Genomic DNA, 17,881 nt, shown 5'->3' with positions numbered 1-17,881 from the left:
AGGTACAATGGGAAATAAAATGATGGCCCAGCCCCTACCTCCAGGAGTGTATATTCCAGTTGAAGAGACAAGCTGGAGATGAGAAACATTAGCCCATAGGCTGAGATACTGCTGGGTGTGTATGGCAGCCTGCAGGTTGTCAGAGAGCAAGAGGGTGGTGGTTGTGGTATGAATGGGGAGGCGGCATTTTGATTGGGAAATACAAACAGTAAGTTTCTCAGGACAATTGAAACAGAGCCCCTATTCTGAATATAAATGGTAAAAACTGAATTCCACTGTCCTCCCCACCACCTTCATCCAGGCTCCGGTTTTGGGAAGAAGAGCAAAGATATGTCCACAGAGCGGGACTTCTTCATGAGAATGAAGTGCACAGTCACCAACAGAGGCCGAACCGTCAACCTCAAGTCAGCCACCTGGAAGGTAGGTTAGCCTCAGGCCTGGGTTGGAGTCCGGATGTGGGATAGGGGACCCCCAAAAGCCCTGCCTCCCAGTGCCGTGGCCCACATCTGACCCTCCGTTGCTGGTCTCCAGGTCTTGCACTGCACTGGCCAGATGAAGGTCTACAACAACTGCCCCCCTCACAGTAGTCTCTGTGGCTACAAGGAGCCCCTGCTGTCCTGCCTCATCATCATGTGTGAGCCCATCCAGCACCCGTCACACATGGACATCCCCCTGGACAGCAAGACCTTCCTGAGCCGCCACAGCATGGACATGAAGTTCACCTACTGCGATGACAGGTAGGGGCCCGGGGTGCGTGTGCGGTGGTGGGATGGGCCTCATCTGCATGCATGTGTGGTTGTGCCTGAGGTAAAGGTCTGGGTCTGGGGCATAAATGTGGTATTCTGGGTATAAATTCATGAGCCTGTTTCACTGTTTAATTCCATCAGTGCAGCTAAGAGGTTCCTGATATCGTATTTGGTGGTCTCCCCACTGAAGCAGCATCAGAGTCTGTCTGCAGAGCTGTTCTAGTGTGTGACCCTCTTATTGTCATTGTGGTGTATACCTGTCCCTCCACATATGGGTCAGGCTACTGAGGGTATTTCCAGGACAGTCTCCCTCCGCTTGGAGATAAGGGTCTAGAGATTTCCATCAGTGCTCCCAATTCAGAGGCCAGCTGGGAGCTTCAGCTTGTGGCCTGGAAACTGACCCACAGATGGATGGCTTCCCCGTGTTCTCTTCCATTACTGTGCTTTTTCCTCAGCTTTTCCTCCTCCTGGGTACAACTCCATCCCAACCATTGTCTAGCCAAGTTTTGAAGGATTTTACCTGAGGGGTGATAGGCCATTTACCATCAAGTTGACTCCGACTTATGGTGACCCCATGTGTTTCAGAGTAGAACTGCGCTCCATAGGGTTTTCAATGGCTGTAACTTTTCAGAAGCAGATCTCCAGGACTTTCTTCCAAGGCACCTTTGAGTGGGTTAGAACCACCAACCTTTCAATTAGTAGTCAAGTGCTTAACCCTTTGTGCCACCCAGGAACTTCCTAACCCCCAAAGCCAGGCCCAAATGGAAATTCCTTTGTGGTATAGTATAGTGTTTAAGAGCATGGACTCTGGGGCTAGATGGCATGGGTTCAAATCCAATAATAAATGTTCAGTATTAAATTATTATTTTCACCTACACTGTGTCTTTATTAAAGTTGCTGGAAGAGCACCTAAGACTGCAGAGGTAAGCCATGTCACCTCAAGTTTTTTAGATCAACTTGAGGGTTGAAACAGGTGGGCAAGTGGCTTGGGTTGTAGTGGGATGGAGCATTAAAGCCCCACCACGGCACTTAACTCTCCCACTTGTCTGACTTCTGGCCTTATCAGGAGGTGGAAGGAGGAAGATAGGGGAGAATAGATAGGATGAGCAATGACCACCACCAGGGAGTGAAGGAAAAGCCAGGAGAAGGTGCTGGCTGAGGAAGATAGGGCCCAGGTTGGCCTGGCCGAGTAAGTGCCACTCCAGCTTGATGGCTAGGCATGCCTGGATATGCCTTTCTGGACAGGGATCCCCCAAGCTGACCTCAGCTTTCTGTAGTATCCAGAGTTGCCATTTTTCCCCAGAGTCACAGTTCTGGTGGCAGCTCTTTGCCACTCCAGTCATTCCTCTCTCATCTTCTATAGTTTCTCCTCAGGAAACCCAAAGATCTGAGTTTCCCCATCTCTAAAATGGGAATAATAATACTTTCTTAACCTATTTCACAGGGTTGCTGTAAGATAATGGCTACAAAAGCAGTTTGAAAACTCCAAACATTATGACACACGTGAGGCTTGTTGTTATTGCTTATATCTTACTCTCTGCTCTTGCCCTCCCCCAGAGCAAATCTCCCCATTAAACTCAAGGAGCCAAGATCACTTCTGAAGGCATTTAGCAACAGGGAGCTTTAGAAGAGGAAGAATTAACCACCAGCAAGAAACTGCCTTGCCTTTCCCACCAGCAGGAAACACCAAACCCCAGGAGAAGAGCTCCTGCTTAGCCTCCCCCAGGCCCACCTACTTTTCTCTTATCAGCTGGACAGCTCAGGGGTATCTGGAGTTTCATCAGGGGTGGGGCCCTACTTTCAAGGCTAAGACTGAGTTTTCTCTCCCCTGATTCTAGACTGACCTGGTGTCTTAGGCTGGTTTCTCTAGAGAAGCAAAACCAGTGAAGCATATGTGTATATATATATATACAGAAAGAGACAGAGAGAGATGTATCTCAAAGAAATGGCTCATGTAGTTGCAGAAGCTGGAAAGTCTCAAATTCATGGGTCAGCCGTCAGGCTGAAGGCTTCTCCTGACTTACGTAGCTACAGGGGCTGACGAACCCAAGATCAGCAGGTTAGATGGCAGGCTGCTGGATCACAGGTTAAGGAGGCCAATGAATCCCACAATCTGCAGGCAAGATGGCAGGCCACTGGCTCAAGTCCGGAGAACTGGAGGTCAGATGATGACAAGCCAGATGCAGGATCCAGAGCAAGCAAGCAAGCTTTGCCAGAATGTCCATATATATACTGGATGCAGGCCACACCCCCAAGGAAGCTCCCCTTACAACTGATTGGCTGATCACATCTGATCACATCATGGAGGATGACTACATCATTACGTAACTGCCAAACTACATCAGTACCTAATTGCCAAACTGCTGAGAATCATGGTCCAGCAAGTTGACACACAACCTTAACCATCACACCTGGTATTGGTTGGTGGCTCTTTCTTAGTATTGGCTACCACTTCCAGCACAATTAAGCACTTTTGGAAAAGAATCCTTGAGTCATTCCTGTTCTGCAATTCTGACCACACAGTACCATGACTCAAGACTGTTTGATGTGGTGGGGAGGTATATACGTAGAAAGAAGTGCTCCAACCTCAAAAGGAGAAAATGTCACAAATGAAGCCCTTTATCCCAGAACCTTGACACAATCAGGCCTTTATTATAGTTATTAGTATTGTTGTGATGATAATGACGATGATTAGAGAGGGCTTGCTCCAAAGGCAGGCACCAGCGGAATGCGTGTTATGTGCGAGGTTATTTATCAGATGCAGTCTGAGTATTCAAATGAACATTCTGGGTATTCTGAGATAACACAGGAATTCCCTTGAAGTGACTGTGGTGGTTAATTTGGCTGCCGCGCAGGGCTTCTCATTGTCTGAGCCATATTCCCAACACATGGCCCACATGTCTCAGGCTTCGGGGGAGGTGATGCCAGAACGCTATAACCCCAAAGCCTGGGAGCAGCCGTAGTGTTCTGAACAATGGAAGCTAGATGTAGCCCTGTGGGTGAAGCACATCCATAATGTGACTCCACGACCACTGGGAAATCCTACTGTCCTAGAAAATAACCTGCCATTCCTGGACAGTATCTGACAGCAGGGATTTTTTTTTTTTTAAACTTAAGACTTTGATGTTTGTTAAAGTGAAAGGAAAAATAACTATGTAAGGGGTCATTCTAAGTTATCGTTCATTCATTATCTTCTTTTTAATGACTTTCAGGTCGTATCCTAAAGGCAGCTAACCCTTAGATAAAAGCAGAAGGGGAAAGGCATTGGCACTTGAAAGTACTTGAAGAGGAAACGCACACAGAAAGGGGAGAGGCACTGTGCTGACTTCTTAGTTTGGGTCAGGGCTGGTAGGCAGAGCAGATACTGGGCTGTGATTTAGGGCTCTGTGACTCGTAATATGGAGGGTGATATTGCTTATAAATTCTGCTGGACATATGGCATTTTCAGCAAAATCTTGCCTTTCAGGAAACCTAATTATATGATCCAAACTCTGAATTCAGTGGTGCTGGAGAGATGAATGTAGAGACATTTAAAGACGTGCTGTTCTGTGTCACACGAAAGTTGTGTCTAACCGATTAGCAGATTAGTTATCAAGGGCACATACACAACTTACACAGTTTATAGAAGTGACTATTTTAAGTCCTTAATCCCTAAGCATTATTTCTAAATTGCTTTGATGAGAGCTGGAATTTTTTTTGTTTTGGTAGCTTGTTTTGTTTTCACTCTTTGTGTTGGGATGGGGAATGGCAGGCAAACACACCCACACTCATACTCACGCTCACACACTGACATATTCTTCTCCTTAATACCCTCTGAGATAAATGCTTCAAAACCAACAACCTACATATGATAGCTGATGGGGGAGGGGGACCTCTCCATTTTAATCAGGAAATACACCAGCTGTAATAATGTCAGACACACATGAGAGGCTGTGATTTCCCACAAAGGGGATTATTTTCTCATAAGGAAGATTAGAAAGAATATGAAGAAAATGCAAGGCAATTAGAATCCACAAAATCACTTTTGAGGTAGTTGAGTACTTTTCATTAAATATACTGAAACCCACAGACACAGTGAAACGAAAAAGAGTAAAAGGATCATGGAGAAAAAGAGAAAAGAGAACAGAGGGGAAGAGGGAAGAGAAATAAAATATAAAGAAGAAGTAAAAAGAGGACCCTAATCTTGTGTTCAGCACTCAAGTTGTGCCCAAGACAATGTGTTCAGAGACATCTGAGATTGAGCTAAGGAAATGCAGACAGTTCAAAATGCATTTGAAGATGCGTTTTGAAATGCATTTAGTAAAGGGTCAGAGAACCATATTGAGTCCTGTACTAATTGTTTGAAACAGTAAGCGTTTTGAAAAGTGAATTCTATAATAATTTATGTATCGGTCTTACTAATGTATATGACAGTCGATTGCTCTAGATAAGGGGAGTAAAGGAGAGTAGCAAGGTTAGAAAAGAATTCCTAGTTATTAGTATAATTGTTTATCTCTTCTGCATTTATGCTCATACATAGACCTCATACTCTGTTTCCTAAAATACAGAGCACCTATAGGCATACCTCAGAGATATTGCGTGTTTGGGTCCAGACCACCACAATTAATCAAGTCATATGGATTTTTTTTGGTTTCCCAGTGCATATAAAAGTTATGTTTACACTATACTGTAGTCTGTTAAGTGTGCAGTAGCATTATGTTTTTAAAAAAATGTACATACCTTAATTAAAAAATACTTTATTGCTAAAAAATGCTAACCATCATCTGAGCCTTTAGTGAGTTGTAATCTTTTTGCGGCTGGAAGGCCTTGCCTCGATGTTGATGGCTGCTGACTGATCAGGGTGCTGGTTGCTGAAGGTTGGGGTGGCTGTGGCAATTTCTTAAAATAAAACAATGAAGTTTGCCACACCAATTGACTCTTCCTTTCATGAAAGATTTCTCTGTGGTATGTGATGTTCTTTAATAGCATTTTACCCACAGTAGAACTTCTTTGAAAATTGGAATCAATCCTCTCAAACCCTGCCACTGCTTTAGCAACTAAGTTTATGTAATATTCTAAATCTTTTGTTATCATTTCATCAATGTTCACAGCATCTTCACCAGAAATAGATTCTATCTCAAGAAACCACTTTCTTCACTCATCCATAAGTGGCAACTCCTCATCTGTTAAATAAGTTTTATCATGAGATTGCAGTAATTCAGTCACATCTTCAGGCTCCACTTCTAATTCTAGTTCTTTTGCTGTTTCCACCACACCTGCAGTTACTTCCTCCACTGAAGTCTTTAACCTCTCAAAATCATCCGTAAGGGTTGGAATCAACTTCTTCCAAACTCCTGTTAATGTTGGTATTTTGACCTCCTCCCATGAATCAGAAATGTTCTTAATGGCATCTAGAATGGTGAGTCCTTTCCAGAAAGTTTTCAATTTACTTTTCCCAGGTCCATCAGAAGAATCACTATCTATGGCAGCTATAGCCTTACAAAATGTATTTCTTAAGTAATAAGACTTGAAAGTCAAACTTACTCCTTGATTCATGGGCTGCAGAATGGATGTTGTGTTAGCAGTCATGCAAACAACATTAACTTCCTTGTACATCTCCATCAGAGCTCTCGGGTGACCAGGTGCATTGTCAATGAGCAGTAATATTTTGAAAGGAATCCTTTTTTCTGAGCAGTAGGTCTCCACCAAACCAAAACCAAACCCATTGCCATCGAGCCAATTCCAACTCATAGTGACCCTATAGGACAGAGTAGAACTGCCCCATAGGGCTTCCAAGGAGCAGCTGGTGGATTCGAATTGCCGACCTTTTGGTTAGCAGCCAAGCTCTTAACCGCTGCACCACCAGGCCATCCAGGCTTTGTTGTTCCATTTGTAGAGGACAGGCAGAGTAGATGTAGCTAATTCTTTAGGGTCCTAGGATTTTCAGAATAATAAATGAGCATTGACTTCAACTTAAAGTCGCCAGCTGCATTAGCCTCTAACAGGAGAGTCAGCCTGTCCTTTAAAGCCAGGCATTGACTTCTCCCCTCTAGCTATGAAAGTCCTACATGGCATCTTCTTCCAACATAAGGCTGTTTTGTCTACGTTGAAAGTCTGCTGTTTAGTGTAGCCACTTTCATCAATTATCTTAGCTAGATCTTCTGGATAACTTGCTGCAGCTTCTGTATCAGCACTTGCTGCTTCACCTTGCACTTTTATGTCATGGAGACGATTCTTTCCTTAAACCGCATGAACCAACCTCTGCTAGCTTCAGACTTTTCTTCTGCGGCTTCCTCACCTCTCTCAGCCTTCACAGAATTGAAGAGAGTTAGGGTCTTGCTCTGGATTAGGCTTTGGCTTAAGGGAATGTTGTGGCTGGGTTGATCTTCTATCCATACCACTAGAACTTTTTCCATATCAGCAATAAGGCTGTTTTGCTTTCTTATCAGTCATGTGTTCACAGGAGTAGCACTTTTAATTTCCTTCAAGAACTTTTCCTTTGGACTCACAACTTGGCTAACTGTTTGGCAGAAGAGGCCTAGCTTTTGGCCTGTCTCGGCTTTTGACATGCCTTCCTCACTAAGCTTAATCATTTCTAGCTTTTGATTTAAAGTGAGAAACGAGCAACCCTTCCTTTCACTTGAACACTTAGAGGCCATTGTAGGGTTATTAATTGGCCTAATTTCAATATTGTCATGTCTCAGGGAATAGGGAGGCCCAAGGAGAGGGAGAGAGACAGGGCAACGACTGGTCAGTGGAGCAGTCAGAACGCACACACTAATTATCGATGAAGTTTGCCGTCTTGTATGGGCACATTTCGTGGCACCACAAAACAATTAAAATAGTGACACCAAAGATCACTGATGTCAGATCACCATAACAGATATAATAATAATGAAAAAATTTGAACTATTGAGAGAATTACCAAAATGTGACACAGAGACACAAAGTGAGCACGTGCTGTTGGAAAATGGTGCCAATAGATTAGCTTGATTCAGGCTTGTCACAAGCCTTCGATTTGTAAAAAGCACAATATCTGTGAAATGCAATAAAGTGAAGCACAGTAAAATGAGGTATGTCTATAATTAATGAACTGTTACTTATTGAGCATCTTCTATTTATCTAACCAATTGCCAGAGACTATTAAATCAAAGAAGTAAAAAGAGGTGATTCCTGCTCTCCAAGACTTTATACTTTGAGACATGAGCAACTTGTACCACAGTGAATGGTAGTAAATGGAACATTCCATTCACCCAAAAGGAAGACAATAGTTATCCCGAATGGTTTAACTTTAAAATAGGTGTTTCTTAAATTCATGGGGAGATGCCATCTAGTGGCAAAAGAGAATAATTGTGAAAGAAGGCAAGCCATCAAGGAGGGTGGGGCAAAGTCTTTCTAATGCACATAATCCCACTATGATTTTGTCAGTTTTATGAGTCTTCCTGTATCTTATAAATAAATTGTAAAAGCAAATTATGTGGAGAGGATCAATGTCACTGGGGAAAAATATATCAAAAAATTCAAATTAACAAAGAGGGTCATGGAATCTTTACAGAGAAAGTAAGGATTTGAAGGCAACCCTGTTTTGCTATTGCATTGAAGAACGTAGGACATAATAACAGTAGGAGTTACAGCTTAATAAGTTAAGATGCCTGCATTTCAAATTTTGTGGATTAAATTAATGCTGAATTCTTTATGTTCAAAGAAGTTAGGAACAGTGAATATAAACCTGAGGGGAAAGTGGAAGGTCATCAAGAGAATGTCAGTAAAAAGATCATAAAGAGCCATGAGGTGTAAAACACACACACACACACCCCAATCCACTTGGAAGGCAATAGTATTGAAGTCTGAGAAGAAAATAGGCTGACTTCAGGAAAACTAATAATAAAAATTTATGTACTTTCCTCGCATGTTGAGAAACATGTAATACAATTATTTTGTTTTGCTTTTTTTAGAGGATATGTATTTTAAATTCAAGGTAATCTTTCAGATTAGTACATTTATGTTGTATTTTAATTTCATGTATAATCTATTGTAAATATTTTTGCAGACATACACATTAACCTTTCTCTACACATTTTACGTACGCAAGTGTAGTGTGTTTCTTTAAATCTCTGAGAAGAAATGTTAAATGCTTTCCTTGTGCATCCGTGTCTCCTCCAGGTGAACGCAGTGTTTTTAAATCAGTCTAACAGAGTTTGAGAATGTAAGAAATGCTTATATTTTATCCTGTCTGCCTGAAATACCCCCATAAGAGGTAGCACTACAAATTTTCTTTGGAATTTATTTCAAAGTTCAATGTGGTTGTTGTATGCCGTCAAGTCAATTCCAGCTCATAGCAACTCTATAGACAGAGTAGAACTCCCCCATAGGGTGTCCTAGGCTGTAATCTTTATGACAGCAGATTGCTATATCTTTCTCCTGCAGAGCCACTGGTAGGTTTGAACGGCCGACCTTTCAGTTACCAGCCAAGCACTTAACCATTGCACCACCAGGACTCCTTCAAAGTTCAATAGACTTTGTCTTAGTTATTTAGTGCTGCTATAACAGAAATACCATAAGTGGGTAGCTTTAACAAACAGAAGTTTATCCTCTCATAGTTTAGGAGGCTAGAAGTCTGAATTCAGGATGCTAGCTCCAGGGGAAGGCTTTCTGTCTCTGTCGGCTCTAGGGGAAGGTCCTTGTCACCAATCTTCTCCTGGTCTAGGAGCTTCTCAGCACAGGGATCCCGGGTCCAAAGGATGTGCTGCACTCCTAGTTCTTTTGCTTGGTGGTAATAAGGTCCTTCTCCTCTCTGCTCACTTCTCTCTTTTATATCTCAAGAGATTGACTCAAGATACAACCTAATCCTGTAGATTATGTCCTGCCTGATTAACACAGCTCCCTCTAATCCCATCTCATCAACATCATAGAGGTTAGGATTTACAACACATAGGATTATCAGATCTCAAAATGGTGGACAGCCACACAGTACTGGAAATCATGGCCTAGCCAAGTTGACACACATTCTGGGGGGACACAATTTAATCCATAACAGACCTTACAATTCAAAAGTCATTCCTTCTACGTGATCTGCTTCTCTCTTGCTACAATTCAAGGCAGATTGCTTCCTACTGCCTGTGAATTTCAGGCTAATGAAGGGCAGCTGCGGTATTTGGTGGCCATCCAAGGATAGTCATGCCAGGACTGAGCCAGGGCTACCTTCCTATGTATAAATTCACCCCATAGGCACCCTCACAACACACCATGCTGTCAGGATGGAAATTGACTTTGCATTAACTGCAGAGTTGGTCATATAGATTTTATATAACCACATAGTATTTGAAGAAAGCACAAGGCTTAAGTACTGTTGCTTAAAGCAAACAAAATCTGGATTAAAGTATGTTAAAGCTAACAGGAGACACTGGAATTTTGAGTTAGTGAGTATTCTGAATATTATTAAGGAAACTCAGTTGCAATGCTTATAAGCACATATAGAAACAAAAATGAGGTGTATCAAGTGTTGTCTAGGAGAGGCCATTGCCAAAAGGTTGGAGGGAAAAAGAGTGGACTTTAGTATAAGTATACTTTATTAACAAACACATTCTTTGAAAAACATATAGGTGGTTACAAAGTACTTAAAAATGTTTATCCTCTTAAATAGTTGGAGAGAATTTACTCTCTCACCGTCTTGCTTACATGATTATTTTACTTAACAAATCCTTTACTCACGTAATTAACTACAGCCAGACCTCATTTGACTCCAGGCAGTGGCCTCTGAAGTCATGGGGTTTGATGGCCGTGTCCCAGGTGACTTCATGGGTACACACTGGGAACAGGAGTGGGCCATCTTAGGCCTGAGGCTGGCTTTCTTCTGCCTCTTGAAGTGATGGCCTTGACACAGTAGCCAAAAGACTCATTTTCTTTCTAGCACTCTGCTAGAGGTAGTCCGTTTGAACAGAGCCTCTGAACATTTTTATGGATGAAGAGCAACTGAAGAGCAATGAATATTTCAGCTGTCGTTTTACATTTTGGGTTTTTTTTTCCCATACAAAAATTTATACATACATTGTTATGTGACTCTAATTGGTCTCCCCATATTGTGACAGCACACTCCTCCTTTCCACCCGATCCCCATGCCCATTCAACCAGCTCCTAACCCTCTCTGCCTTCCCATCTCACCTCCGGACAGAAGCTGCCCGTTTAGTCTCTTGTAGCTACTTGAGCTAAGAGGCATACTCCTCACGAGTATCACTTTATGTCCCAAGTCCAGTCCAATCCCTGTCTGAAGAGCTGGACTCAGAAATTTAGTTCTGGGCTGATAGAGAATCCAGGGGTCATGCTTTCCGGGGTTCCTCCAGTCTCGGTCAGACCATTAAGTCTTGTCTTTTTACTAAAATTTGAGTTCTGCACCCCACCTTTCTCCTGCTCCATCCAGGACTCTCTGTTGTGTTCCCTGTCAGGACGTTCATTGGTGGTAGCCAGGCACCATCTAGTTCTTCTGGTCTCAGGCTGATGAAGTCTCTGGTTTATGTGGCCCTTTCTGTCTCTTGGGCTAATACTTTCCTTGTGTCTTTGGTGTTCTTCATTCTCCTTTACTCCAGGTGGTCAGGACCAGTTGATGCATCTTAGATGGCCACTTGCAAGCTTTTAAGACCCCAGACACCCCTCACCAAAGTAGGATGTGGAACATTTTCTTAATAGGCTTTGTTATGCCAGTTGACCTAGATGTCCCCTGAAAGCATGGTCCCTAAACCCCTGCCCCTGCTACTCTGTCCCTCAAAGTGTTTGACGGTATTCAGGAAACTTCTTAGCCTTGGTTTAGTCCAGTTGTGCTGACTTCCCCTGTAGTGTGTGCTGTCCTTCCCTTCACCTAAGATAATTCTTATCTATTATCTAGTTAGTAAATAACCCTCACCCTCCTTCCCCACCCTCATAACCATCGAAGAATGTTTTCTTCTGTGTTTAAACATTTTCTTGAGTTCTTATAATAGTGGTCTTATACAATATTTGTCCTTCTGTGACTGACTAAATTCACTCAGTATAATGACCTCCAGCTTCCTCCATGTTATGTTTCACAGCTTCATCGTTGTTCTTCATCGTTGCGTAGTATTCCATTGTGTGGATATACCATAGTTTGTTTATCCATTTGTCCACTGATGGGCACCGAGGTTGTTTCCATCTTTTTGCTATTGTGAACAGTGCTGCAGTGAACATGGGTGTGCAAGTATCCATTTGTGTGACGGCTCTTATTTCTCTAAGATATATTCCAAGGAGCCGGATAGCTGGATCATATGGTACTTCAATTTCTAGCTTTTTAAGGAAGTGCCAAATCAATTTCTAAAGTGGTTGTACCATTTTACATTCCCACCAACAGTGTATAAGTGTTCTAGTCTCTCCACAACTTCTCAAGCATTTATTATTTTGTGTTTTTTGGATTAATGCTAGCCTTTTGGGGGTGAGATGATATCTCGTTGTAGTTTTGATCTGCATTTCTCTAATGGCTAACGATCACGAGCATTTCTTCATGTGTCTGTTAGCCGCCTGAATATCTTCTTTGGAGAAGCGCCTGTTCATATCCTTTGCCCATTTATTAATTGGGTTGTTTGTCTTTTCGTTGTTGAGGTTTTGCGGTATCTTGTAGATTTTAGAGATTAGACGCTGATCTGATTTGTCATAGCCAAAAATTTTTTCCCAGTCTGTAGGTTGTCTTTTGACTCTGTTGGTGAAGTCTTTTGATGAGCATAAGTGTTTGATTTTTAGGAGCTCCCATTTATCTAGTCTCTTCTGGTACTTTCATTTTATGTTTTGAAGGCATATCTGGCTCTGAAGTTCAAAGCCCGGCGGCCTGACCCACATATATTTACTTGAACTAACAATGACTTCAGAATGTAACAACCCTTTCCCCTCTGTATTCTCATTCTTTTTTTCTTTCTTCTGCTATCTTGTGGCTGTCTGTCTTTGTGTACATCTCTCTCCTAACTTCATCCTTGGTCTATTTCTTTTTCCACCTCATTATTAAAGAGCATCTTCTGTTCTTCTCATTTTGGAAGTCTGATGAATTGAATCCTTTTACTTTTTACTCTTCTCTAAAAACAGAGCAGGCCTACTGATTGATTTTTAAATTTACGGGCTACCTCAAACTGATTTTTTTTTCCAGTAAGTCAGTGGCTCTTAATTAGAAAGAAAGAAAAAAAAAAAAAAGTTCCCCTGCCCCTGATGGAGAGAGCAGCTGAAATTGTGTTATCACAGCCCAGCTCTGGAGGGCTTCTCTGGGACCAAGGGAAATCAGCTGGGAAGGCCCTTCTGCACTGTAGTACCTGACCCTATAAACAAGCTCGGTTCATTAGCCTCCTCACTGGCGTCTGTGTGCCTGCAGATAGAGGCGAATGACCATTAGCTTTAAGTTGGGGTTTCCTGGCTTTGTGAAGTTTGACAACTCAAATGTTCTTCAATTGTGTTTGGGTATGTGTATTTCCCAGTTTTTATAGTAGTCTGTTTAACGGAATGAAGAAAGAGACATTAAATGTTTATTTTAGTTGACAAGATAAATGAAAGCTGCTACTAGGAAGATATCTGGCAATTCTGAAAACTAGGTTTGTTTGTCCACTTCCAAAACATGCCTATTGTGTGCCTTTCAATGAATGGTACATTAATTAGATAAAGAATATCATATTATCAGACTGATTATAATAAATATTTACTTTGAACATTTTAACTTAAGCATACTAATCTTGAAAGAAAATTTCATTTCTTCAGAGAGTAGAATCAACTCTTTCCTAGAATCCTCATAGCTTTATTTTGAGGGTCTTTAGAAAATACTAAACCAGCCGAGGAACAGAAACAGTTTATCTAGCAAATCAGTGAGCCTGTAAATGGCTGGCCGATTGTCAGCAGAGCCCAGCAGTACACTTCTGATGCCTGGCCCAAGCTTGAAAGGCATTTGACTCAGCAGAGGAGAAATTTCGTTGTAGGGAAGGAAGGGCCAGCACTGGCCTTCTCTCTTCATTCTCCCCCAATCTCTGCCTTAGCTAACGCGCCATTGAGGGCCTGCTCCAGGACAGGCTGCTGGGGCATTCTGCTGCTGACCAGTTCAGAGGCCTTTCTCCTCCGGGCTGAGTGAGGGGACGAATCCTCCCAGTCTGAGTCTGGTTGGCTGGTAGAGTGAGCTCTGGGCTGGTGTCCTGCTGGAATCTTGCTGAAGAAATCTCTGCTGGGCTCAATCAGCAGAGGCTTAAGGTGCTCAGTCCTGGAGTGCTGCCCCTTGTTTGACAAAGGCTTTAACGCCTAGTCTCAGCCAGGCCACAAATTTGCCTTTCCTCTGTCCACTGTCCATCAAAACCAGGCACCTTACAGAATGGAGAATGGTTTCTGCTGAAGGCTATGCGTGTGCTGAGTGAGCAGGCCAGCATGCACTGAGACAGCTCCATCATGTTCTAGGAAGAAACGTAGCTCATGAGTGCCCCAAAGTTATCCCTTGGCAGTGCTGGGATAGATAGGACTCTGGTTGTGCCTTGGGTCCAAAGAGAAAATCAGCCCATCTCTCAGCTGTTCAGGTATTTGCTGAGTAGCTAGTGTAGGGGAGACAAAAGGAGAAAGTAGCCCCTGGGTTCAGGGATTGATAGCCTAGGAGGTGAAGAGACAAATGCATAACTCTGTGACATTGTGACACTCATTAGGACTTCATGAGAAGGAGACAGTGGCGAGACCTGGAGGAATCAGAGAAGGCTCTATGGAGAAGGTGAGGGCTTGAGCTAGCCCTGCAGTATCAGGGCTTGGAGAAGAGGGGAGAAGGCACAAAGGTTCTGCAGCAGTAATGAGTTTGTGGGTCTGGGGAACTGGGAGGAGAGGAGTCTGCCAGGACAAGAGGACATGCTACATGCTACAGATTAGCAGACAATCAAATTTCTTGGAAGACAGAGACTAGATTCTGGGGGGACATAGAAGTTAGGCAGAGTTCACTCTTGATGTGATTGACAATAAGAGAAGCTGTGGGTTCTCCAGTAGAGGAGTGGCAGGACAGAAGTTATATTTTAGGATGATGTAACCTGGCAGACATATACAAGTTAGCCGGTTAGGAAGGAGAGAGAGTAGAGACGGGAAACCAAGGAGCCTCTGTTGCGTCTTTCTGCCTCTGCTTTCTTCCCCCTACTATTTAGTAGGTAATCCCAACATGACGTAATGACAGGTCCATGCCCAAAAGTCATGCATTCTCAAATAGAGCTGGTGATAACAAGAATAGAGCGTCACTTCTAACTTGTGATGGGCAAAGTTAACAGGACAATGAACCCATTAGAAAAGAATGTGTAAGATAACAAGGATTTCAAGAAATAATACTTAGGTATGACATGGTAGTTCATGGACAGGGCTTTGTTTATTTTAATGATTCCGCAACAGAGCAAATGATCCTGAGAGTGTTAAGTGATTCTTCTTGATTCCCCACCTTTGGGACAGCCAGGTCAGTTATTCCAGAGCTGCCTATTTATCAGAGGGTGTAATGAGGAGTCCCTAGGTGGCGCAAATGGTTAACGCACTCGACCACTAACCGAAAGGTTGGAGTTTCAAGCCTACCCAGAGGCACCTTGGAAGAAAGACCTGGAAATCTACTTCCAGAAAATCAGACATTGAAAGTCCTGTATAGAGCACAGTTCTACTCTGACATACATGGGATCACCATGAATCGGAATCGACTTGATGGCAAACTGGTTTTTTCACTCATAATGAGGAGGCACGTTTATGCGACTATAGTTTTATATTTCCTACTCTCAGCATCCCCTGCCCTTCCCCCTTTCCTTGAGATAGGGAGAGACAGGTAGGAGAAGCCCTGGGAGACACACCTGATGTCCAAGAGGTATCTGAGATCACAGGCAGGATCTGAGGGAAGCATTCAGAGGAGTGAATTTGTAAGCACAGACAGGGTTTTCCCTGCCCAGGGCTTCTGCTCAATCTGTGGTTAATGAAGAGACAAGTGGCCATCTCCACGTGTTTTCCCCACTTGGGGCCACATAATTTTCGATTTTCATTTATATCACCCTCTACTAGAGTAAGCTTGATATAATAATCAGGAGACCCCAGTCTTCATTCTTGCTCTGCCCTTGGTCACTTGTGTGGACATCAAGCAAATTGTTTGCCCTCCCTGGATCTCTCTTTTGTTTGCAAAAACTAGGGAGGTGATTTTTAAGGCCCCTTCCAATGGCTGTTGGAGAATAGGCTTATATCGAGGGGGGAAAAGGAAGTCCCCTGAATAAGTGCTTTTCCTTCCTCCCCAAGTATAACTTCAGGAAAGCCAGGAACAGTGGGGGCTTGGGTGGAGCACACAGCTGCAGGTTGACCATGAAGTTGATTTTGCTTATATGAATGGCCTGACCAGAACTCTGCAGGGTGTTCGTCTGAATGTGTGCATTTGATTTACCCTCTGGCGTTAGCTCCTTGAGTCCCTGCCCGCATCCTGCACCAAGTTAATATGCTCTCTTTTCCCCACTTGTTATCTTTTTTTAATTCAGAATCACAGAGCTGGTTGGTTACCACCCCGAGGAACTGCTCGGCCGCTCAGCCTATGAGTTCTACCATGCACTGGATTCAGAGAACATGACCAAAAGTCACCAGAACTGTAAGTTCTAGGGGTGTTCCATGTGGCTTCCTCATGTACATGGAATCTGGGCCTGAGCAAGGTGTGATTGGTAAGACAGAAGACCTGGTCATTTCCTTTACAGAGACTCCGTCTTGCATGGCAGACAAGACTCATACCCTCAAGATGGCTAGAGAACCAGGGCTGCCATGAGCCCATGTGACACCTCCATGCGAATTAGAACAAGGACCCCTTCCTCTACACAGACACACCCACACCAAGGCACACAGCTTGGAGAATAGAGAATGGGCTGAATCTCAGTCTCCATACCACCTCCACTGAGCACCTTTGTGCAGTTAACAGTCTGCACACAACCGTATGGAACATTGCAAGAGACAGCAATACAAGCCAACCTCTAATCAGCTTGAGTTATGTGCTATAGATGTAAGTGCATCTGTTTAGAGAAGATGAGGACTGGGAGAGTTAAAGGAGAAAACAGGACACTTGAGTTGGACCTTGAAGGATAGGGTAGGACTGGGCTAGGCAAAGGAGAAGGTAGTATGTCACCAACTTAATATTCACGTTGATGGGAGGAATAGATATGTTGATATTTAGTGCTCTGTGTTAGAGGTGGGAGGAATAGATATGTTGATATTTAGTGCTCTGTGTCAGAGGTGGGCCATGGTTCTGTAAGAGCTTATTTGCTGGATCAAGAGAACTCAGTGGAAGGAGGCTTTTTAGGCAACCGGTGATAGCGCATGGAAGCTGTGCTATTCAGCTTGAAAGAAACCAAGTTATAAAAGAGTTCTAGAAGAGTGCTGTCTCATAGAACTTTGGGCAATGATGGAAATGTTCTGTATCTGTGTTATCCACACATGTGGCCATCTAGTACTTGAAATGTGACTAGTACAACAGAGGAACTGAATTTTTCATTTTTTTTAACTTTAATTAAATTGAAATAGCCATGTGCGGCTGGTGGCTGCCATATTGGACAGGGTAGTTCTAGAGGATTCACTTGGCCATGTTCCCATTTCAGACTTCCCCTTTGCAGGTGACCCAGGACAATGTACTTTAATCTATACAGCCCATTGGCATGCAAGGACATTGGACCTACTACCCTATACTTGGCCCACTGGGGGGAAATAGAAATTGGTATTAATCCCTGCCCTAAGGGATCTTACTTCTGAGCAGAAAAAGGACGACTATGGGCTCTTGGGAGCAGAGTGGCTCACACCATTAGCCTCAGTATCTAGCATGATGTCTGGTACAGAGCAGATATTAAATGAATGAGAAACCTATGTGTCAAAAAAGTATTTGAGAAAGCAGGCTTCAGAACAAGTGCCCACAGTGGCACAGGTGGAGGTGCTGAGAAGATTCTAGAAGGATTGAAAATGGATAAAGTTAAGTCTGAGAAGATCCCCAGAGCTCCTGCTGGCCTTGGGCTTCCAGGATTGGTTGTGGCCTAGAGTGGCAATGAAGAAAACGGAAGGGCATCTATTTGTGCATTGTCCCTACATCCATCCATCTGTCCCAAGGTCAGGACAGCTGAAGTTCAGAGCAGCTAACATTAACAATCCCATAAGCTGTACGTATGTGAGCACAATTACCA

At 43.2% G+C, this 17,881-nt stretch overlaps 1 protein-coding gene across 1 annotated transcript in view; it reads left to right on the top strand.

Moving 5' to 3' along the window:
* EPAS1 (endothelial PAS domain protein 1) overlaps positions 1-17,881 on the top strand; it is a 53,427-nt gene that overhangs the window by 13,100 nt on the left and 22,446 nt on the right. The window contains exons 4-6 of the mRNA XM_023734703.1: positions 319-420; positions 532-737; positions 16,208-16,314. Coding sequence (XP_023590471.1) covers positions 319-420; positions 532-737; positions 16,208-16,314 — 415 coding nt within the window. The remainder of the gene's footprint in view (positions 1-318; positions 421-531; positions 738-16,207; positions 16,315-17,881) is intronic.

The sequence above is a fragment of the Trichechus manatus genome, unplaced genomic scaffold, assembly GCF_000243295.1.
Source record: "Trichechus manatus latirostris isolate Lorelei unplaced genomic scaffold, TriManLat1.0 scaffold00005, whole genome shotgun sequence".
In the NCBI taxonomy this organism is placed as follows: Eukaryota; Metazoa; Chordata; class Mammalia; order Sirenia; family Trichechidae; genus Trichechus; species Trichechus manatus.
This window is presented reverse-complemented; position numbering and strand designations above follow the sequence as displayed.